Below are 23956 nucleotides of genomic sequence, written 5' to 3' on the forward strand. Positions count from 1 at the left end.
GACGCCAAACACTAATCTCAACTCGCTGGTGACCAAGCAAGATAGTCTGAGCTTCACCCAGCGTGGTGCTGGGCCTCTGAGGCTTAATTGTCGAAGAACTCACGACATGGGAATCCTACATTCCCCAGCTCCTTCCTTGCCTGTGCTTTACAGACATCATCAGACCTGGAGAACAAGTATTAGCAAAAGTGCACAGAGTGAGTGAGTGAGTGAGTCAACTGCTTTGCTACCAGGAGGTCACAGCCTGGAGCGGTTTTCCTCCAGTGGAGATAAAATTCCATTCTAGTTAATGCAGGCATTCTGAGCATCCCAAAGCAGGCAGCTGATGGCCCCAATTCCAAGCCTGTACGCTCCTGTGTGTGACACTGGCTGTCAGGAAAGTGATACCCTCCGACTAATAGACTCTAATGAGTAGAGATGCAGCCTGACATTCCTGAGGAAGAGTTACAGACAACCGCATCACACAGATCTTTTAAAGAGAAGGGGATTTTCACTCTAATTGCCCAGGAAAACCCTCAAGTGAGGGCCTAGGCACATCAACCAACCAGCTGGCTTAGTGGCTCTGGAACTCCTGATGGGAGAAACACAAGAAATTAGGAGGACAAGCTGAGGAACCAAAAAAAAAAAAAGAATTTTAGGTTAGAGCAGGGAAAACAATACGCAGAAACCTTTTCCTTCCAAGCCTCCTCATCCTTGCACCATACTGCCATCAGACCCCCTACAAAAATTAGAATAAATAAATAAAGCAAACCAAACAGGTACAACTATACATCTGTTTTTTTTTTTGTATCCAACCACTCTAGCTGCTTTTTGAGTTTCCAGAAAGAGGATTTACAATGGTGTAGAAAATGCATTCAATGACCACATTAGTACCGCTGGTCTAACTAAAAAACTAATGCAGCATTTGGATTTTTTTTTCTAATTAAAAAGTCCTCATGGTTCATGCATTTTTTATTCCCCAAGGCTCTAAACCAATGAGTGAATCATAAGAGGAACAGAGACAATATATTCCTTAGAAAGGCAAGACTCCATCACCTGTATCATACTGGTTTGACTTTTCTCTCCTTGCTTTCCTTTTTTAAAAAATAACTGTGCATATCCATCAAGAAGACAATAAAATTGTAACAATAAAAGATGCAAGAATCGATATTTTTCCTACAAGAACATATTTATTTCTCTTGCAGCCCATTTCTCCTTCCATTTACCTGGTATAGACCCCTGTGCGTGCAATACAATGACAACTCAGGATGTGTCTGAAGGCATGTACATGTAATCACTGGCGTTGGAACTGCGGTCCTGTTTTCCTTTCTATTCTAATACATCTTGGGTCCCATCTATGCAATAAAGTGCCTTCTTGTCAATCTACTCGGGTAGCCAACAAACCAGCAAATAAATAAAGGATAGATTCTAGTATATTTCTTTGTCTTCTCCATTTGCAAATCTAAAAGCACCAGAGTGCAACTCATTAAGCCCACTAGGGGACAGGAGGAAAAGATGAAGGTTCCTGAAAAGACAAAATTAGAAATAGGTCTGCTATGGATGTCATTAGAAGACATGGCAAAGTTAAACTGGGAACCTACCTAATGAGGTTGGAATGAGTAAGCCACAGGGCACATAACATGGGTAGAACTGAGAGGGGCTCAGTCAGAAGGAGATATGCAATACTCTAATGTCCCACGGGCCCAACAGTTAAGCAGCCACTCTCCACTTTGCCCAGATTTCTACGACATTGGCCACCTGGGTCTTTTGATCCAGTCTCCCTCATTATTTCTCTAGAGCTTGGCAGCAAAGGATTTTTCTTCCTTCAATGTTCAGAAGAAATGTTTTTCAACAGCACAACTATCCATCATCTGCTGGCTACAGTGCACTGCTCCACCTTGTATTAGATCTACCAAGGCCTTCATTGCCAGGTCAGCCAGCATCCCCCAAAGGCTCTTCACTGCCACGTGTCTGGAGCAGAACACTCAAAGACACCAAGAGCACAAGATGGAGAGAACGAGAAGCCAACATCCCTTAGCATCGAATAATGCATGTGCAGCATCTACTCCAGCAAGAGGAGAGACAAATGAGGGGAAAAAAATTGGGCATTTAGGGTAATTAGACTTTGCCTACCAACAGCTGTACTATCAACCCACCTATCAATTCAGATCATTGCAGGGATGCCTGGGTGGCTCAGTGGTTGAGCATCTGCCTTCAGCTCAGGTCATGATCCTGGGGTCCAGGGATCAATTCCCACATTGGGCTCCCTGCAGGGAGCCTGCTTCTCCCTCTGCCTATGTCTCTGCCTCTGTCTCTCATGAGTAAATAAAATCTTTAAAAAAAAAAATTCAGATCATTGCAAACCCAAGGTGAAGACAGCAAACTGGGTTGCTCTCCAGGGTCCTGAAGATTGGGGGTGGAAGGGAGCATGCCCTAAGTAATTCAGGCACATGACCAGAAGATCAGAGTTAGAAGGAAACCTAAAGATCACCTGGTCCTATAGTCCCTCACTGTATACCTAGAGAGCTAAGGCCTAGAGACAGTATGTTATTTCCCTAAGGTTATATGAATTTATTAATCTCTTTCAGCTCTAGCGTGTAGTCCAGAATATTTTTGTGCTTAAAAGCCAGATTTTCCAAGCAGAAAAGCAAAAACTATTTTGTTTAGGAATATATAACAAGTGAGTTTCCTCACTCAGTAAAACTTTACCTGGCTTTCCATAGCCTCATAAAAGCTGTAATAATTTTGGCTTCTGAGATTGCGAGGGGGAAGCAAATTTCTGCACCTCTTTTCTCACACAAATAAAAAAAGGAAAGACACCAAGCTGCATTCTCAAGGCCCTGCCAGGATCAACAAAAGACCTTATCACAATGGAGAGGTTGTTTTCTTCCCTCTTCACCATAGTTACCTGTTTTTAAAGAGATTCTGCAATTACATATTTTTAAAGGGGCTCCACCGGTATAAAAACCATGCATCTTTGTGCTATACTACCAACCATGAGGCCAAAATTATTGGAGAGCATTGCTCAAGATTTGGCCATCAGAATAACTTCAAGGACAGGACTGTCCTCAAACCCTACATTGCACCATAGATCCGCATGACACTAGGTCCTGATCCATGGGACATGAGCTGTTTGTATACATGTGAAAATGTGACTATACTGAACTCATTTCCAATATACTGTAACACCTCTCCTATATGATGGTATATAGGTCTGTATAGGTCTATAGTCCTTCATGATGCCATATAAAGCAGCTTGAAATTATCAAGATTTTGTGCATTCTCCCTTGCTACATTCCTACAATGACCCTATGTTTGAAGAGTTGCTATGATTCCATTTTACAGATGCAAGCATGGTTCCTGTCAAACGAGTTAATGAACAAACTAAGACTCTTCAAGGAAAGTAAGACACAAACGGCCTGATTTCACACTCCTACATAATGTATGTAAATTACGTTTTATAAATGGAAAAACCAACACAAAGATTCAGCACTCGTTTCAGTCTAGATTAAGCCACAGAGAAGAGCTCTTCCTTCCCTTTCCTTCCCTCCCCTCTCTACCTCCCTCCCTCTCTGGCCCTCCCTGCAAGCTTTCCCTCAACTCGATACCACTCATGCATATACCCTCCTCTCTCACCGGACTGTGACTGGCTTTGTAATGCTTACAAGATGAACCTCATTCCCCACTGAATTCTCTCTCATGTGACTGGTACAGAATCAAATCACACAGTGACAAAACTGTAAAGCTGCAGAAATTGTAATGCATTTTCACCTGGGATGGTAAGACATTGAGAGGCTATTCCACATCTCCAGCTCTGCCTCCTGTGATCTACCAAACCTGAGCACCTCCACCAGGAATCCAGCAATCCGTCACATACAGCCTTACGACATCTCTCGCATTGGTGCCTTATACTGTTACTTATATTTACCCACAGGTATATCCTCTCAAGTTCATTTATCTCTTCTTCTGGACAGAAGATCTGGAGCTGCTGGTTATTTGGAGATGAGGCATATGCTGCTTTGTCAATTTTATCTCCATTTCAGTAAATTGTGTGCATGTGTTCCTGTTTGTGAAGTGAAAAATCAGTCGAAAAACCAGGACGATTGAGTGTTGGCCAGGATCTCTTCGAAGCTGTGGCGTTTCAGAGCCCTCTCTTAATTCTCCCCTCCTTACTATAGCAAAAACTTTATAAAAATCAACATAGAATGGTATACACGTGCCTGAACTACCATAAGGAATTTAGGTTTAATAAGATGTTTGTAAATACTCTAGGAGCTCCCTGGGAAGTAAATGCCATATCAACATATTTCATTATGAAAAAAACTAGAGAAACAGATGCTCATATCCTGAAGTTACTCTGAAATATTAGACAAAAATGTTGAATTACTGACTTGTTCAGTGATTTATAGTAAGTTTTCTCTAATTCTGTATGCTCAAGATCAGTTGTATGCAAAAATTCAATATGCTCTGCAGTAAACAGCATGTATTAAAAGGAAAATGCGTTTCTGATCTAGACTGTAACTATTAACTTCCTGTCAGTGTACAATCAAGCTGCACATGTGTACACACTTGTACAAGTCTGAACAAATGAGGGTTCAGAGCTTTGTTGCAATAGGACTATGTGAGAGACTTTTTCCAGCAGTGTGGCAATAAGAGGCTGGCTTAAAGTAGGGACACCTGCATATTGCACAAAGCGCTGGCCTAAGGCTGGATGAATGTGCCATTTGAATGATAAACATTCTGAGTCTGTCCCTTAACTACTGAGAAGCTCAGTTCCAGTTACTTCAAGATCAAGATGCTGGGAGTAACCATCTTCAGTTCTCTCCACTGCTCTGCTGCTGTCACAAACTGTCAAATCAGCCTACTAACAGGGCTTCAGCCCAACTCCATGCTTTCTCTATATCTGGGGACAAGGGCCAATCACTATGGGGGGCCCTGGTTGTTTCAATATTAAAAGTTGACTGAACAAGCCATGAGCTTTCTGATGGCCAAGGACTCACTTCTTTGCATCCTCCACAGCCTGGCAGAGAGCGCGCCCAATACATTAATTTGATAAGTTGATTAAAAGTTACCAAAGAGGAGGAAAGAAAATCTTTTGTGGTAAATAGAACACTTATGGGGCAGCCTGGGTGGCTCAGTGGTTTAGCGCTGCCTTCAGCCTGGGGCTTGATCCTGGAGACCTGGGATTGAGTCCCACGTTGGGCTCCCTGCAAGGAGCCTGCTTCTCCATCTGCCTGTGTCTCTGCCTCTCTCTTTCTCTGTCTCATGAATGAATGAATGAATGAATGAATGAATGAATAAATAAATAAATAAATAAATAAATAAATAAATAAATAAATAAATAAAATCTTTGAAAAAAAATAGAACACTTATGCACTGAATCCCAGATGTCAGTGGATTCTGGACTCTGAGTAACGGGAACAGGCCACAGGGTGAGTGGAAAATGGACTGAGAGAACCTAAGGAAGGTTAGTGCAGACCTCATTCTTGTCTTTGTTGGCAATTATTAGTATAAAGGCAGCTGGAGAAAAACCCAAAGCAATGGAGATAATCAGGCTGATCACCCAACTGAATGGTTCCTTTTCTGTTTCCAGCTTGAGGTAATCTGCTACCCAGACTTTGAGAGCTTCTAAAACTAGGCCCAGCTAAACAGCTGAAGCAGGAAGAGAAGTGTTAGTCTCCATAGCAAGCAGAAAGTGTAAAACGACCAACTAAAATAGCAGTCACTTTTCTTGTGACAATTAGTGTAATTAGGTCTGAAAAGACTGTTTCTCAATTCTAATCTTAAAAAGGTGGAAATCTCACCTATCTCACCACATACCAGTTCCTCAGAACAATGGAATTGCCCAGGAAATCTTCCTATTTTAAATGTTTTTATGGTTCTGGAAACTTCTATAGCATTTCTCTCCTGGGAATAATCCCTTGTGTGCTTGTGGCTATGTTCTGGAAAGTACAGGTCATTAACACTTTACAGAAGTGGTGTGCAGGGATAGAAAGATGAAGGCTTGGGAGTCAGATCTCAGTTCAAAATTTTGGCACGTATTTTACACAGGATTGAGACCAGTTATTTATCTGAGCCTTTCTAATTCCAAGTCTGTAAAACAGGACCAATAAAATTGTCCCCACAGGACTATCCTAAGGAATATTATGGCCAGAAGGGTCCTGGCCTGTAGTAGATGCTCAATAAATAAAGGTCCCTTCCCCAGGCTAATGCAATGAGCTCCAATAGTAAGACTGCATATCTTACCAAACAACTCCAATGATCAGGAATCTAAGACATGTGTGGGAGGAAAATACTAGAAAGAAGCAAACTGCTCACACTGAATCAGACTCTGGCCTTCCCTAGCTTCCAAGTCCAGTGCAATGGTCCCCACTACTGTGCTGAACAGCCTAACAGAATGTTCATGAAGCAGATTTGGGTCCAAATCCTAGTACAGCCACTTACTAGAAGCAGGACTGCAGGCATATAATGTCAGCTCCGTTCCATCATTTTAAAACAAGTAACAGGGCAGCCCAAGTGGCTCAGCAGTTTAGCACCACCTTCAGCCCAGGGTGTGATCCTGGAGACCCGGGATCGAGTCCCACGTCAGGCTCCCTGCATGGAGCCTGCTTCTCCCTCTGCCTGTGTCTCTCTCTCTGTGTCTCTCATGAATACATAAATAAAATCTTTAAAAAAAATAAAATAAAACAAGTAACAACAGGAGTATGGTATGAATTCACCTATATAAAATGCTTAGCGCTATGCCAAGCACAAGTCAATACCCAATAAATATTATCACATCCCCGTTTATCACCTAGCCAGCAGAACTCCAGCGGGTGACAGTTTGAGGAAAAAAATATACCTCTAAGGGGCAAAGCCATCAAGAAGAATCTCGGTAGTGTGAAATGCATAGCTTAAAGAGTAAAAATCAGCCTTTGTGACATTCACTCTTCGGGAGAGTGGCCTATATTAGTAGACCAGCAAGTTGATACATGGACCAGAGCTTGCACCACTCTAGAATCAGCTAGTGCTGGCTAGGAAGAAACATGTAAAGAAGGTAACCCTGTGTTATAGGCTAGACACTACCCACTTTTTCCTTAATCTTTTCTTCTTCCTTCCCAGGGTCGGGGGCGAGGGGGGGGGTTCTCCTGCAGGTACTTGATTTTCCAAGGTCCCTCACTTATTCATTGCAACCTAGCCTCTTCTCCAGCTTCCTCCCCCTTCCACCTAGACCAATGGTCTTCAAATACCATTCCAGGTACCAAGGCTAGATCACCTGCATAAGAACCACATGAAAAGTTGTTAAAAATACAGCTTCTCAGAAGTTTCCACCCTCAAGGAATCTGGTCCAGCAAATCAGAGATGGGGCCTGGTGACCCAATTTTTTTTATAAGTTCCCCAGTAATTCTTAGGTATCATCAGATTTGGGGATTACACCAAAAATCAATTTTACCCCTCCTGCAGCCCAGTTGTTCCAGGCCTTTCTTTCCCCTGACCTATCTAAAAACCTCATTTGTATTTGGGCCCATAAATCATTAACTGGTGCCAACTTTACGTTCTCCTTCCAAGATCTTATATAAAGGACATGTTAGATCATGAACTAAAATGAAAAATTTCCAGAGAAATGAAGGGATATTCAGAATCCCCCTCAGTCTGTTCTTTATAAATGGAGCTAACCCTATAAAACACTGTGGGCTCCAGCTCTCCTATCCTCTACCCACTTTCCTGGTAGAAAGGCCAATGTAGCCAAGAAGGGACATTCAGCACTTGAAAGTTGGAAGCAAAGAGGTACCATCAATGTGCAGAGTCAACAGTGAACACTGGACTGCGCATCAAAGGCCAGGCGCCACCCAGGGCATCTTAGATTATCTCATTCAGCATTCCCATCTCTGAGTAAGTATTATCCCAGTTTACAAATTGAAAAATGGAGATGCAAAGAAATTTACTTGCCCAAATTCAGAGTGGACAAGTGGCTGAGCAGGACAGAAAAGAATGTTTCATAGGAACCAGAGCATCTGTGAGGGTGTGAAACATTAGATTCCCCAGAGAGAATATTCGGAAAAAAAGAAGACAAGACTTTCAAAAGGAGGAAGAAAGAAATTGCCTAGCAAGAAACCAGCAGTGTCCTCCAGACTTTTCAGGTGGGAATTACTAAAACTAGAGCTTTGAGGCGTCTTTCTGACCTGTGGCATAGGACGTGCAGGGCCTTTCTGCTCTCCCATTTGGGCTGATACAGATGGGAGCAGGGCAACAAGAAGACTGCTACCTGGACTGGAGTTCTAAAAAAAAACTAAAAGAACCAATGAGCTCTTGAAGATGGCAAAGTGGCTGAGGCTGGCTTTTATTCAGGCTGCCCAAGTTAGGACAATAGGGTCAAAGAAGCCAGTAGTTCTACGGAAACTCTGTCCAGGCACACTTATAATCTGAAACCACAATTCTCCCCCAAGTCCAGAAAGCATCTTAAGTAAATCAAAATGGACCAAGACCCATTTCAAGGTGTCAGAACTTCCCTTAAGTCTGACACTCATTTCTGTTCTCTGCCCTTCTAGTCCTTTTCCAAAACACTCTGCAGAGCTGGAACTGCAATTAAATACCTCCTCCTCAGAAACGTAGTCTGAAGCTGACTGACCTTGGATTGTTTTTCCTCCTGTTCAGTTTCGGAAAGGAGGTTGTCCCCAGCACACCTGTTCTTTATCCTGGGCCTAATGGAACAAGTCCTATGGCTGAACAGTCATTTTTAATTTCGACACTATCGTTAAGAACCAACACTTAATTCATGGGCGCTGCTAGCAATGCAAAAACTTCCTCTGTAAGATGACTTTCCATTAGGATTTCCATCAGATTTTTAAAGAGATCAAAACATTCTCCTCAACCACCATTAGCCAGTTGTCCAGCCAGAAATGATCCAATGGAGACCGACAGTCTGTTTTCAGCTTGAAATAAACCTGATTCCAGTGACACACATGGGGGATGAGGTCTCCCTCCCACCCCAATTCACAATGCCTGATGAAACCCCCCGGGTCTCACAAATAGTCTTGCCATCCACTGGCAAGCCGAAAGGCTCATTCCTCTGCAGAGAATGGATGGCATTAATTCCCAAAGACTCAAAGCACAGCCTCTTTAAGAAGCCTCCATTTGGAAAAGATATTTAAGCAAAGCTGTGCTTGATGAAGTGAAATAGAATTAGCTGCTTCAGTGGCACAGGCTTCTCAGCTTCATTCTAAGGTAGGCTGGCTTGTTCGCTTCCAAGTGGAAAGAACTCAACAACAATAGATCACAGTTAACTGTGATCACGGCTCCGTGGAATTTCAGCTGGTGCCTGGGGTACACAGAGGTGCACTTACTATTCCCCAATCTGTCATCAACCTTTTGTACATTTGTTCCTAATCACAGGATACTGTTTCATCTTAATGAACTGTTTTCTTAGCATATTACGGTTGGTCATTTCAGCACATCTAATGGCCCATTTGGTAGGTTAAATGACAATTAGGGTCCCTTGGTTTTTATTTCCCAGCAAGGCCTGGAGGGGTTTGATAGCTGTCCCCTTCCCACTACTCATTTTCAAGGACAGAATCACTAAAAAACAAAAGCACAGACATACCTGTTGCAGTCGATGTGGAGCAGGAGATGAGAGGCACTGACAGACAGCGCGACCTTATGCCACTGTCCATCTGCCAGCCGGTACGGAAGGGCCTCGGTCCTAGGCTTCCCATTATGCATATAGTGGTATCGGATCTCATCCCTCAGACCACTGCTCTCCAGTTCAAAATAGCTACATGTAAAAGAAACGGGAATTTGATTTTAGTTCTGGAACTCACAGTCATCAATCCTAGCTTCTTCACTACCACCTTTCTCAGCATCTGTAAGTAGCTACACGTGGACACAAAGATCTGCCAACCAAAAATCAATTGTACTGCATGGAATCCAATTCACCTACTGTTGGAGAACCTCACCATGACACATTGAGCCTCCAAAATGGAGAATGACTGATCCACTGTGAAGTGATCTCCACAAGCTAATTACCTAAGCTTGGTGCAGAGTCTCTTCCAATACTTAGAAGTACAGTTCAGAACCCTCTATTGCCTAAAAAAAAGGCTATTCATGTGGAATGGACTTAAGGATGCTTATTTTTATTACTGCCATATTTACATTTTCAAGAATTAAAGGAAAGCAAATCACATTGGGTATCAGGAACTGAAATAAATTGAGATAACTTTACTAAACACATTTCCCCCAAACAGCTTTAAGTGGACAATTCCTAGATAATGAGTAGGGAAGGGATGACTGAAGCTATTCACATGTGGGCCAGTATTTTAAATCATTGTGTCATGAAACATGCAATTGAGTCTTTTCTTTCCCCAGATTGTGGTCACGTTTTCCAGATCCGTGAAAAACAGTACCACCGCCGCAGTCTGGACTTTTGTCATAAAATGCAGAAGTTTGGGACATTCCTCAGGCAGGCTTCAGGGCTGATACTTTGAGTGGCAGACCATTTAGTCTAAGCCTCTTCTGAAATGCGTCATCATTGTCATTACATCAGGCCTAATCTCACTGCCAGGCATGACACTACGCATTTAACATACTATCTAACTCATCACCCTACACACCTAGAAGGCTGATACTATCCCTTTATAAATACTAAAAAAACTGAGGTTCTGGAATTCATCTATCCAAACCACAATTTAAACACAGATCTAAATTTGACAGCCCCCATGCTTTCTACCAGCTTGCTGTCCATCTCAGGGGCGCAATGACCAACTAGTAAAGACAGCCTCAACTGGCATCCTCTCCCAGCAATTCATTTGTACAAATGACTCAAGAATGACCTGCCTATGTAGGGAGGAGCTAGGTTCTATCCCTAGATTTGAAAGGATCAGTTTCTCTTCTAATCAGCTGGGTTGGCCTAACCCCATTAGCCAGACCTTAATTTCACCTAAAACACAAAAAGCATTTCTATGAGCCCTGATAGGAATAGATCATGAAATTCAGCCTCTATTAGGCAGGACTTCCAAGTCACGTGACAAAGAACAAATGCATATTTCCTGCTTATCTTTCACAGGGATCCTCCCAAGAGAGCACTGCTGAGAAAGACCACTCTGACCTACCTCACACTAGACAAAGAATCAGGCCCAAGGTCATAAACCGAGGTGGTTTCTTATACTACTGCAGCCAGCTCCTGGACTCAGGTACACACTTATTAGTAATATAATACATATTTTATAAGATTGCAAAATAGAAAATCCCTTAACACGGCAGATACTCATTTTAAGGGAATTCTCTAAATTGCTTCTAAGCAGCTAGAACATTGAAAGAATCAAAATCAGAGAATTTAAAAGGTCAGGAAGACCTTAGAGATTATCTGGTCATTTATTAATTTATTCAACATTTTGTTACTGAACACATGGTAAAGGGCTAAAAAAGGATTTAAAACATAGACCCTGTTCTCAAGATGCTTTGAGACTAGCAAAAAAGTCAGAAACAAATCGAAGACAAAGGAAGCTGTCATTTCATGTGCTAGGAATGGACCAGCTGCTTACGTAAATGTCATCTCATTTAATTTCTTCAAGGTAGATATTTTTTAATCCCTGTTTTACTGAGGAGTTCACTTGTGATTAGGGAAAGTACCTTACCCAGTTCTGGAATAGAAAGGCACCATGATTTTGTGTAAGAGACCTCACCAAGATCATCATAAGAAATCTCTGAATTATTTCATTTAGACCAATAAGCTACTGCTCCAGGAAGGGATAGGATCCTAAAAAGGATGTCAAAGACAATTAAAAATGCTCTTACAGATCACCTGATAGAATTTAAAAAAAAAAAGACAAAGGGAGGCAAATATGTTTAACCAGATTCAATCACTATTCCTGGGGTTATGACTTCATTGAGCAGGAGCTCTTGATAAGCATACCTTTTTTTAAAAAAATAATAATAAAATTATTTTTTATTGGTGTTCAATTTGCCAACATACAGAATAACACCCAGTGCTCATCCCGTCAAGTGTACCCCTCAGTGCCCGTCATCCATTCACCCCCACCCCCCGCCCTCCTCCCCTTCCACCACCCCTAGTTCGTTTCCCAGAGTTAGGAGTATTCATGTTCTGTTTCCCTTTCTGATATTTCCTGCTGAGTGAAATAAGTCAATCGGAGAAGGACAAACATTATATGGTCTCATTCATTTGGGGAATATAAATAATAGTGAAAGGGAATAGAAGGGAAGGGAGAAGAAATGGGTAGGAAAGATAAGCATACCTTTTAATGATTACTCTACCAAGCACTGGATCCAGTGGTTACCTGGGGTAGTCTCAAACATACAGCTCAAAGAGAAGCAATCTGCCCTATTGTTAGGCAAAACGGATACCTAGGTCTTAGGGGAAAGTTTCCGACAGCATCATGCACACATTCAAGAAGTGCTGTATTTCAAACTTAGATCAGGTCAAGATGAGGTTTTTGGGTTTTTTTTTTTAAATACATCAGATAACTGCTGAAGTGGTCCTCGACATGGCAAGGACACTGCATGGCTAACTCTATCTGGGTGAGACGGTTTCATACATGCTGGGAGGGGAATAAGGCAGTATTTCCAGAACTTCAAAGCAACTTGGAGGCCTGATGACCCTTGGCTATCACCTGGAGGGAAGACTCATGATTTGCAGTGGAGCCTTGATATTCAAAGTATGGTCCTTGTTATCCACAGTGTGGTCCACACACCAGCATCACCACCACCTGAGGAAATTCAGACTGTGCGGCTTCAGCCAAGATTACATGAGTCAGAATCTCCATTTTAGTAAGACCCCCCCCGGATGATTCATGTGCACATTAAAGTTTAAGCAGCACTATAGCTGAGTATAGCAGGTGTCGCTTTACTTCCTGGCCAGCTGGTTACGGTAAGGGAGGCAGCAGTTTGGATGCTATGAGCAAGCAAGAGCCCTGCCGTGCTGGCAGGGAGAAGGAGGGGACTGGAGGTGATCATATGAAAGAGAATCTAGTAAGCTCTCTGCCCCTGACCAGTCCTCCTCCTTTAGCCTCAAGTGCTTAGAGTTCGACTGTGGATTTGGGGAAGTGGTCAACTGTATGAGTGATAAAAAATCACCAGCCAGACTTGTAAGCAGCACTTCTCCTTTAGCTTTGGGCTTCAGCCAAGTTCTCAGCCAATGAACTACCGTGGCTCCCAGAAAAGTCATCCTGTGAATATTTGAAAACAGCAATGACATTCACAGCCGAGTGCCTTTTTCAGACCAAACAACCCTAGCATCTTCCTTATAACCCTGTACACCACCTAGTCAACAAAGGCCCTCCTGGACATTGATTCTCTGCCTTACTCCTCTTTCCACACCCTCCCCCAATGTTGCTCACCATGCTCCAGCTATAGGAAAATGAACTGGTTTTCCCCTTCAACATAGCCTCTAGCAATACGGACCATCGGGGCTGTGCACAACCACGAGTATATCCTAATGCTCGCAAGGACCTTCCCATCATCTAACACTGCAAACCATTTCACACAAAATGTCATGAAGGTGAGCTTTCCCACCCTGTATCTATACAGCTAGATTTTTTTTTTTAACTCACACCCTTGCTTGGAGACCCTATCCCACCATCAGCATTCGTAAAGCCCATCACTGAGCATTATGAACAGAGTCACTATGAAGTTTTACAATACTACCTGAATTTCATGCTATGTTGAAGAAAAAATTTAGGAAAAAATCCAATTACTTAGATCTAGATCAGCCAAGTTATTTTTTTCAACTTTTTGTCCTTTTCCCCAAAACTTATTCTAAGGGATCCATTTTTTAGTTTATTAGACAAAAGAAATTAAGGATTTGAACTTCATACAGCTGTAAGTGGCAGGACTCGAACCCCAGTCTGGTACATGCTCTCAACAGCAACACCCCATTACTTTCTACTATGTAAGAGTCTTTAAATATATTACCACCTCTCGTTTTGCCAGCAATCTTAAGTGGTGGATATTAAATTCACGTTTTAAGGTAAAAACCAGGTTCAAGTTGATACAGTGCCTTGCCCAAAGTCATGTAACTTCTAAGACTTAAACCCACGTCTACTGAGTTCCAGGATTCACATTCTTCTCACTACATTGTATTCTTCTCCAGGTACAAGGATATGATCTCAAAGTCAGAGGGCAAGAGAATTCAGATAGAATCCACTCTCCCAGCCTTGGTCCCCAAGATGCTCCCATCCTGGCAAAGAATGCTCCAGCAGACTCAAGTGCCAGCCCTCATTCCTCATGCCATGATAAAGTTCTCAGCATTTTTTTAAATGCTGTGGGTTTCACACAGAATCTCATTTCCCCTCTTCTGGCTCTTTGCCTACTGCTGGTTAAGGAAGAGAAGCTGCCAAACATGCTAGGAAGCTATATGGTGTCCCACCTCCAGCCAGGAGTCTGAAGGACTGTGTGCACTTTTTTGGGGGGAAAAAGGCAATAGCATAATTTGGAGTAATATCACAAAGAACACTGGCCCAAGGTTACCATGACTTGATGTCCACCTTACAACCTGCTTCAAACCATGAGGTCTTTGGCAAATATATCCCTTCCCCTCTGTACTTCGGTTTCTCCTATCCATTAAATGATCAGATCTGAGCCTCAACACCCCAGCATTCCTTGGAGAAGCTTTAGGTTCTAACGCACAGGAAACAGACTAAGCACCAGAAAAGCTTCACTCTGTTGTATAATTTAGAGTTTCCCATAAGATTTCATTTAGATAAAAGAGATGCACTTCCAAAGATAGTCTAAAACCAGTTAACTAAGTAATCTTTAGGGTCCAGCTTATGTCTAGATTTTTGTAATTCATTTAATACTCTGAGAAGTATCCATGGTGATGAAGCTATTGCTAAGCTAAAAATAGAAGCGGCAGGAGACAGGAATACAGTCCTCTCCCATCTCGTGTAGGGCACACAACCCACATTACACAGTCCGGTTGTTTTGCCAATGGTATTTTCCAAAAAAACTCTAATATTGTCTCCCACCTCACATGTTCCATAATGTAATCCTGATACTCTTCCAATTGAAAGGTTTGGATATGACCCCTCCCCTGGATCTGGGAGGGCTTGTAAGTGCCTTAAGGGCAGAAGTAATGCTTGGTCACTTTCAAAGCTGAGCCTTCAAACCTCACGCAGTTTCCATCTTGTTTTCCAGAACACTTGAGCCTGAAGCCCTGACCCACTGTGGAAGAGGTCTAACTACCTGAGGCTGCCATGCTATGAGGAAACCCAGACCACACTAGAAAGCTTCGTGGAAGCGCTCTGGTTCAAAGCCCCAAACGGGATCCTACCCAACACCAGTATAAACACCAGATGCATAAATGGAAACACCTCCAGATGGTTTTCCCGGCTGTCCACTCTTCCCAGCTAAAGCCACGAACATTGTAGAATAGAGACAAGCTATCCCTCTGGACTCTGTCAAATTCCCGACCCACAGAATCTGCAAGCATATTAAGTTGGGGACAGTTTGTTACACATCAGTAGACTTTGGGACACTAACTTCTGCATGCTGCTTTAGATCTTTCAGAACAAACTATAATTTAGGTATGCACCTATTAAGTGCCCAGGGTCATTGGCCCGATGATCAAATCTCATTGTGCCCAGGGTCATTGGCCAGATGATCAAATCTCATTGAGATCAATCTCATCTCAAGCCAATTTTATGCTTATAGTCCCACAGATGATGCACTATCTTCTATCAAATATGGAATTCTGCTTGCCAAAAGCAGCATAGTATCAACAGATCACCATCTCTTAAAATGCTTATTTCTTAGAAGCTATTTAAAGGATTGAATACCAAAGAAATATGCTACTCTCTTTCTGAGTAATCCATTATGTCTCTTGTATCAGGTCCCAGTAGGTTGGCCTCAAAATCCATGCTTACTGAACTGGAAGTGGTCACCTCAGTGGTCCCTTTGTAAATCCACGATCCTCTATAGGCCGAAGTCCCCCACCCAGCCTGCAGAGCTCTCTGACCAAGTTAAGAAAAAACCTGATGTGCCTGAACAAACATCCATCGCTCCCAAATTCTACTTCCTCTACTCAGAGCAACACGAAGTAGTAGAAACAGTGGAAAATATGCACCTAATATACAAGGGGCTTCGGGGTGTTCAATCTTTGCCTCAGGCATGGAACCCCTGCATAAATACCGACAAGGTGCACCATCTTCCTAAACCCCACTTTCATCTACTAGGAAGGAACATCTACTTCAAGGGGTTCTTCTCAGAAAAAAACAAACAAACAAACAAACATGATACCATGTTTGCAAGTTTCCTACAAAGTGCCTAGTGTCCACCAGGGATCAGGATTGCCCTTCTTCCCGCCCCCGAGGTATGAAGCTGCTGAAAGGGTACACACATCCCGCCTTCCTCTCTTGTTTAGACTCGACCTGGTGATCTTATTTGCAATTGTAAACTTACCTATTAGTTCTGTACTCAACCCTCTCAGCAAACGTCCAGCAAGATATTAACAGTGACAGTAATTACAAATTGCCTGCTATTGAAAATAAAACCTTCACTGTTAAATGTAAAAACAAGCTTCTTTATTCCTACTCAGAAGAGTTCCACTGCAGTCTTTAAAAGCATGGGAGGAGCTGCGCTGTTCTTACTGAATTAAGGGCTGGCTCCTACCTTTCTCACATACTAAGTGGCAGGAGAAAAGACACACAATCTTGCAAAGTTGGGAAATTTCTTTTCCCAATTAAAATTAAGATAAAAAGAAAACAATGAGCTAGTTGATGTAAAGAAGAATGCAATGTTAGTTTGTTTTTTTTTTTTTTAACTACAGAGGACTTTAAAATACAGTTGACGTATTAAATAAAGAAGCCCAAGGCAAGGAGCTAGAAACACACAACTACATCTTATCTGAAGCCTACAGTATAGCTCCTTGTCTCCAGGAACTCAAGAGATGTTGGACTATCAAGAACTAGGAAAAAGGATCCAAAGTAGTTGTAGTTCTGGCAAATATATATATAGCACTTTCTAAACTTTTAAGTTTTCTTAAAGGAATATTATTCCCAAACAAAAAATATAAAGAGTCTTCACTTTTCTTAACTACTGAAGTTTTAAGTTTTTAATTTAATTTTTTTATTTCCAAGGTTCAAAAAATTTTCTCTTTATTAAACAGTACCCAATGTATCTCATAGGAAACTACTGTCATCCCTGTCATGTATATCCTTCAAAGTTTTGGTGTTTTGGGTTTTAATTTTTAGAGTATAGTTTCAAATTGCAAAAAAATAAAAATAAAAATAATAGAGTTCTCATATATGCCTTATCTGATTTCTTCCTATTCACATCTCACATCTATATGGTACATTTCTCACAGTAAATAAACCAATATGAATACACTATTATCCAAAATCAACACTTCAGTTAGATTGCTTTAGTTTTCACTTAATATACTTTTGTATTCTGTAGTCTTATCCAGAAGAGGACATCAGATTCAATCGACAGGTCTCATTAAATACCTTTTATTTTTTTATTTTTTTTTTTCATTAAATACCTTTTAGTGGTGACGGTTTGGACTTTGTTTTTCAGAACCTTGAAAATTGAAGATTACTAATGAGGAATTTTATAGAATTTCCCCCAAATGTGATTTGTCTGGTGTCGTCTCATGTTTAGATTTGGGTTGCAGGAGGGCACCTGGGTGGCTCAGCAGTTGAGTGTCTGCCTTTGGCTCAGGGCATGATCCTGGAGTCCCGGGATCGAGTCCCACATCAGGCTCCCTGCATGGAGCCTGCTTCTTTCTCTGCCTAGGTCTCTGCCTCTCTCATGAATAAGTAAAATCTTTTAAAAATAGATTTGGGTTGTAGATTTGGGGAATGAAGTATAATTCTCATGACATATCAAAAATACAAATTATTAGCATGGCTTACTTTTTTTATACACAGAACTTCCTCCTTATCCTGCTGCTTCATTAAAAGTATATAAATGTGCAACATATTTTTGTGCATGGATTTTGTATCCTGTAACCTTACTGAATTCAATGATCAGTTCTAGTAGTTTTTAGTCAAGTCTTCACAATTTTCTATAGATAGTATATCATGTGCAAATAGCGAAGGTTTTACTTTCTTTATCAATTTAGATGCCTTTTTATTTTTCCTTATGTGATTATTCCTCAAAAAAATTAAAGTTACCATATGATCCAGTAATTCCAGTACTGAGTACTTACCCAAAGGGGAAAAAAAACACTTATTTGAAAAGATATATGCATCTCTATATTTATTACAGTATTTACTATAGCCAAGATATGGACACTTGAGTTGCCTCCACATATTAATGGAGAAAGACATAGTGTATATGTACACAGTGGAATATGACTCAGCCACAGAAGAGTGAAATCTTGCCATTTGCAACAACATGGATGGACCTAGACAGTATTATGCTACCCGAAGTTAGAAAAACAAATACCATATTATTGCCCTCATGTGGAATTTAAGAAAATGAAGACAGATCAAAAAAAAGTAGACTTTTTTCTTTTTTTTATTGGAGTTCAGTTTGCCAACATATAGCATAACACCCAGTGCTCATCCCATTAAGTGCCCCCCTCAGTGCCCGTCACCCAGTCACCCCCAACCCCCCACCCACCTCCCTTCTTATCACCCCTTGTTCGTTTCCCAGAGTTAGGAGTAAAAAAAAAAAAGTAGACTTTTAAATATAGAGAACTGATGGTTACCAGAGGGACAGTGGGTAGGAAATGGGTGAAATAGAGGATTAAGAGTACATTACCTTGATCGACACTGAGAAACGTACAGAATTGTTGAATCTTTATACTATACACCTGAAACTAAACTTAATTATACCTGATTTTAAAAATTGGAGAAGATGAGAAAGGTGCTTCAGGAAGGGGCTATACAAAGAAGAGGAAAAGGAAGTGCATTTAGCACTTAGGTAACCGAAAAGAACAGGAATGGATAGCACTAAGGAGGTGTGTAAGCAGAGCGCAGAGGAGTTGGGAAACAACCAAAAGTTCAAATGGTGCTGGATTCCTAGAACCCATCTCTGACATTTGGCCTTTACCTTGCACCCTAGCTGTTCTCAAACCATTTTCTGTTGGGACAAAGGGTGATTTCACAGGCATGGAAGACTCCAACAGGTGTCCATTTCTGATACATTACCCCTAATCCCAGTCCTTTCTCCCTCCTGTCAAAGCACTTCACATCAGTGGCTCTAACGTACCCTGAATCCACTCCAATACATTAGGGTACTTTTTAACATGAATGAATCACAAATTTTTATCTCCAGTGTAGGCCTGTCTACTGAGCTTTATATTTGAATAGCTAATTCTCCATTCAACTCCACTTTGATCTTTCAAATTTAGTGAACTCAAGATATAACTTTCCTCCCAAACATGGTCCTCAGCCACTATAACCTACATCAAAATGAAAGCACGATAGGTGAGCACAGTCTTCAATACTTCTCTCTCCTGTGCCTGATGTACAACCCACTGTCAAGTCACATGGCTTCTACTCCTGAGTACTCTATTTCTCACCTCCTCCACTGCTACCCTCCTTATCTAAGCCACCATCACCTCCTACTAGTAACTGTATAGCCTTACAACTAGTCTACTTAAATCCACTCTGTTACCTTCCAATCCATTCTACCACCAAAGTCATTTTTTAAAAAACAAAAATCCAACCCCTTCTAATCACCCACAAACACCCTAAAGTTACAAAAATCAGTAATTTCATGGCTATGGAGCTTAGGACTAGAATTCTTCAACAATGCTCTGGCCCCTGCCCACCTGTGTCCAGTTTCCACTTGTGCACTCTCCATACCACTTTCTTTCATGTCTTTGAACATACCCTCTTCCCTCCCAACCAAAACACAGCACTTATACATTCTACCTTGTATCCAGAAGCCTCTTATTTTGTTCACCTAGTTAACTTCTACTCATCCTTCTCTTATCACCTTGTAGGCCACCTAACCAAGAGGACTTCACTGATATTCACATTTCCCACCATTCCCCAGGATTTTTCATGGGACTATATTCTATCACAGTACTTGTTTCTAAATAAGCATTTTTTTTAATATTAGTCTTCTCCACTGAATTAAAAGTCTTATGAACATACTGACCATGTTTGGTTTTGCTCATCACTGTATCTTCAGAGTCTACCATAGATCCTAGCATATAAGACTTAATATTTTTGGAATACATGAATAACTGGTTTTTATTAACAGTAATAAATCATGTACGGGACATCTCACGGCTGATTGTGATAGATCAAGCAGCTTTAACACTGAAGTAGAGAATCACTGTTGTAGAAAACAAGTCTCCCAAAGTAATTCAATAAAAGCACCGTTTAATTAATGATCTTATAATAGCTAATATTTATCAAGTTCTTACCACATACCAGCTTCACACTTTATTTACAATATTTCAGTGAATTTTTTCTAACAATCTAACGAATGGGGAACTATTATCTTCATTTAACAAGAAATAAACTCACATCGAAGTAACACGATCAAAGACAAAGCTAGAACCATGATGTCTGAGCCGGATTCCAATAACAAAACAATGAGAATCAAAAGAGATTCATCTGATCTGTCTTATAACTGAAACAATCACAGGAGTCACTGGGAAGGCTGATGTCATGGGCAAAGAATTGCACTGCACAAGGCCAGCTAGCCCTCTGGGTTAGAAACAGATACTTGAACAGGCCCAGGTAAGAACCTTCCTTTGTCTCAGGTGTTGGTGGCTCTAAATACTGAAGGCTGAGAGTGACTTTCACAGGAAACATAGTCTAGTGATCTAACTGCTTCTGTTATCAAGAATTGAGCTTTCAATATCCTGAGGTATGTTGCATGTAACATGCTCACAATGGGATTTTTAAGAACTCAGTAGAATCACCAATGGATCAATGAAGCAATCAAAGATCAAAAAAATATATTAAGATAAATGAAAACACAATGGTCCTAAATCTTTGGGAAACAGTGAAAGTAGTTCTAAAGAGGGAAATATACAGCAATATAGGCCTACCTTAGAAATAAGGACAAGCTCTAATAATCTAAACTTAGACCTAAAGAACTAGAAAAAGCCCCCAAAGTTAGAAAAAGGTCAGAGCAGAAATAAATGACAGAGACTTAATAGAAAAAAAAATAAAACCAAGAGCTGCATCTTTGAAAAGATAAAATTGATAAACCCTTAGCCAGGCTCAAAAAGAGGAAGGACCCCCCAAAAAAATCAGAAACAAGAGAAAACAGACAACATAGAAATATAAAGCATAATAAGAGACCACTACAAAAAATACACCAATGAATAAGACAACCTAAAAGAAATGGACAAATTCCTAGAAACATATAACCTTCCAAAACCAAACCAGGAGAAACAGAAAATCTGATCAATTGCAAGTAACAAAATTGAACAGTATCCAAAAAACTTCTGAAAAACTAAAAGTCCAGAACCAGATGGATGTACTGGTGAATTCTACAAAACCTTCAAAGAATTAACACTTATTTGGGCAGCCTGGTTGGCTCAATGGTTTAGCGCAGCCATCAGCCCAGGGCGTGATCCTGGGGTCCTGGGATGGAGTCCTGTGTTGGGCTCCCTGCAAGGAGCCTGCTTCTCCCTCTGCCTGTGTCTCTGCTGCACGCCCCCCCCCCCGCCGTTTCTCATTAATAAATAAATAACATCTTTTTTTAAAAAAAGTTAACACTTACTCTTCTCAAACTACTCTGAAAAATAAAAGAGGAAGAAAAGATTCCAAACACATTCTACAAGGCCAGGATTACCCCAATCCTAAAACGAGAAACATCACCAAGAAGAACTACAGGCCAATATCCCTAATGAACATGAGACATAAAAATCCTCAAAACATATTAGCAAACTACATACAGCAATATACTAAAAAGATCAAGTGGAGATGTGTTTGGGGGACACAAAGACAGTTCAGTATTTTCAGAAGGAGTGTGACATACCACATCGATAAAACAAAGGATAATCACATGATCATCTTAATAGATGCAGAATATACACCAGAGAAAATTAAACATTCATTCATGATTAAAAACTCAACAAGGTTGGGTTAGAGGGAATACACCTCAACACAATAGAAGCCATTTATGAAAAACCCATAACTAACATCATACTCAGTGAAAAACAGAGCTTTTCCTCTAAGATCAGGAACAAGAATATAAGAATGTCTACTCTTGCCACTTTTGTTCAGTGTAGTACTGAAAAATCTCAGCCACAACAATCAAACAAGAAACACGAGGCACCCTTATTGGTAAAGCAGTTAAACTGTCACTATCTGCAGATGACATGACACTATGCTAGAAAATCCTAAAGACTCCACCAAAAAGTAACTAGAATAAATGAATTCAGTAAAGTTTCAGGATACAAAATTACCCGGATACCAGTAGTGCTTCTATACACCAATAACCAAGTAAAGGAAAAAACAATTCCATTTAAAATTGCACCCAAAGATACCTAGAAACAGAACTAACCAAGGAAATAAGAGACCTGCGCTAAAAAGACCTGAAAATTAGCAAAAGAAACTAAAAATGATGGGAAGAAATGGAAAGATATTCCATGCTCATGGAAGAATTAGTATCATTAAGATGTCCAGACAACCCAAAGCAATCTACAGCTTTAAGACAAGCCCTATCAAAACCCCAACAGCATTTTTTACAGAGCTGAAACAAGTAATCCTAAAATTTGTATGGAACCACGAAAGACCATTTGTTACATCATGCACAAAAATAGTGGTTTAAAGACCTAAAGGCCTAAAGCCATGAAACTCGTAAAAGAAAACACAGGCAGCGGTCAGCCCCAGTGGCGCAGTGGTTTAGCGCTGCCTTCAGCCTGGGGTGTGATCCTGGAGACCTGGGATCGAGTCCCACGTCGGGCTCCCTGCATGGAGCCTGCTTCTCCCTCTGCCTGTGTCTCTGTGCCCCCCCCCCCGCGAATATAAATAAATAAATAAATAAATAAATAAATAAATAAATAAATAAATAAATAAATAAATATTTAAATATTTAAAAAAAAAAAGAAAACACAGGCAGCAATCTCTTGGCCCTTGGCCTTAGAAACATATTTATGGATAGAGCTTTTCAGACAAGAAAAACAAAAGCAAAATAAACTACTGGAACTGCATAAAAATAAAGAGCTTTTGCAGAGCAAAGGAAACCAAGAAAACAAAAAGGCAACCTAGTGAATGGTAGTGTGTTTTGTTAATCCTGGTCTCCCCACTAGACTGTAAACTCCATGAACACATGGACCATGTCTTTGTAATTTCAGAGCTAACCACAGAACCTGGCATATGGCAGAAACTTATGCAAGGACACTCACAAACCTCTGGTTCTTATTAATAGTAATGTGCTGCGTGTGGCACACCTCACAGATAATGATGTATCAAACTGCTTTGACACTGTAGTTGAGAATCACTAATGTAGAAGAAAAAAGTTTCTTAGGAAAGGGATTCAATAAAAGCAATACTGAGGGATCCCTGGGTGGCGCAGCGGTTTGGCGCCTGCCTTTGGCCCAGGGCGCAATCCTGGAGACCCGGGATCGAATCCCACATCAGGCTCCCCGTGCATGGAGCCTGCTTCTCCCTCTGCCTATGTCTCTGCCTGTCTCTCTCTTTCTCTCTATCAAAAATGAATTTAAAAAAATAAAAAATAAAAATAAAAAAAAGCAATACTGAAATGGTTGACATTTGAGGGTTTTTTTTAATATAAAATAAGTAAGTTTATTAACTTAGAGGATGGAAAATACAGAGGTAGTCACAGTTTTGGGTTATCAAGTATCTACTGCTTTTGGTCTGCCTCTCTGTTTTGCCATCCAATGTGTTGTGTTCAACCCAAAGCTGGCTTTTTTCAAAGTCCTAAAGAGGCTTCCAAAAGTAGCTGAGCTATTTGCTTTCTTGAAAATGCCCAAGGAGAATGAATGCTTTCTTCATTCATTAAGTGATCTCAGCTAAGTGTCAATCTTCTTGGCCAATAGAATGCCTTGTGCTGGTAGTCTGTATGTCAACTATACTCAAATGTTACATTAGTTTCCGGGTGCACCACT

The 23956-nt window shown here is 40.9% G+C and overlaps 1 protein-coding gene across 3 annotated transcripts in view; it reads right to left on the reverse strand.

The window, feature by feature from the left end:
- NELL1 (neural EGFL like 1) overlaps positions 1-23956 on the reverse strand; it is an 814467-nt gene that overhangs the window by 675741 nt on the left and 114770 nt on the right. For 2 of the 3 annotated variants that reach the window (XM_055317809.1, XM_055317808.1), the window contains exon 4: positions 9560-9730. The exons of the other annotated variant lie outside the window; for it this stretch is intronic. In XM_055317809.1, the coding sequence (XP_055173784.1) occupies positions 9560-9730 (171 nt within the window). The remainder of the gene's footprint in view (positions 1-9559; positions 9731-23956) is intronic. 3 annotated transcript variants of the gene reach the window in all.

The sequence above is a fragment of the Nyctereutes procyonoides genome, unplaced genomic scaffold (genome assembly GCF_905146905.1).
Source record: "Nyctereutes procyonoides isolate TBG_1078 unplaced genomic scaffold, NYPRO_anot_genome, whole genome shotgun sequence".
NCBI lineage: Eukaryota > Metazoa > Chordata > Mammalia > Carnivora > Canidae > Nyctereutes > Nyctereutes procyonoides.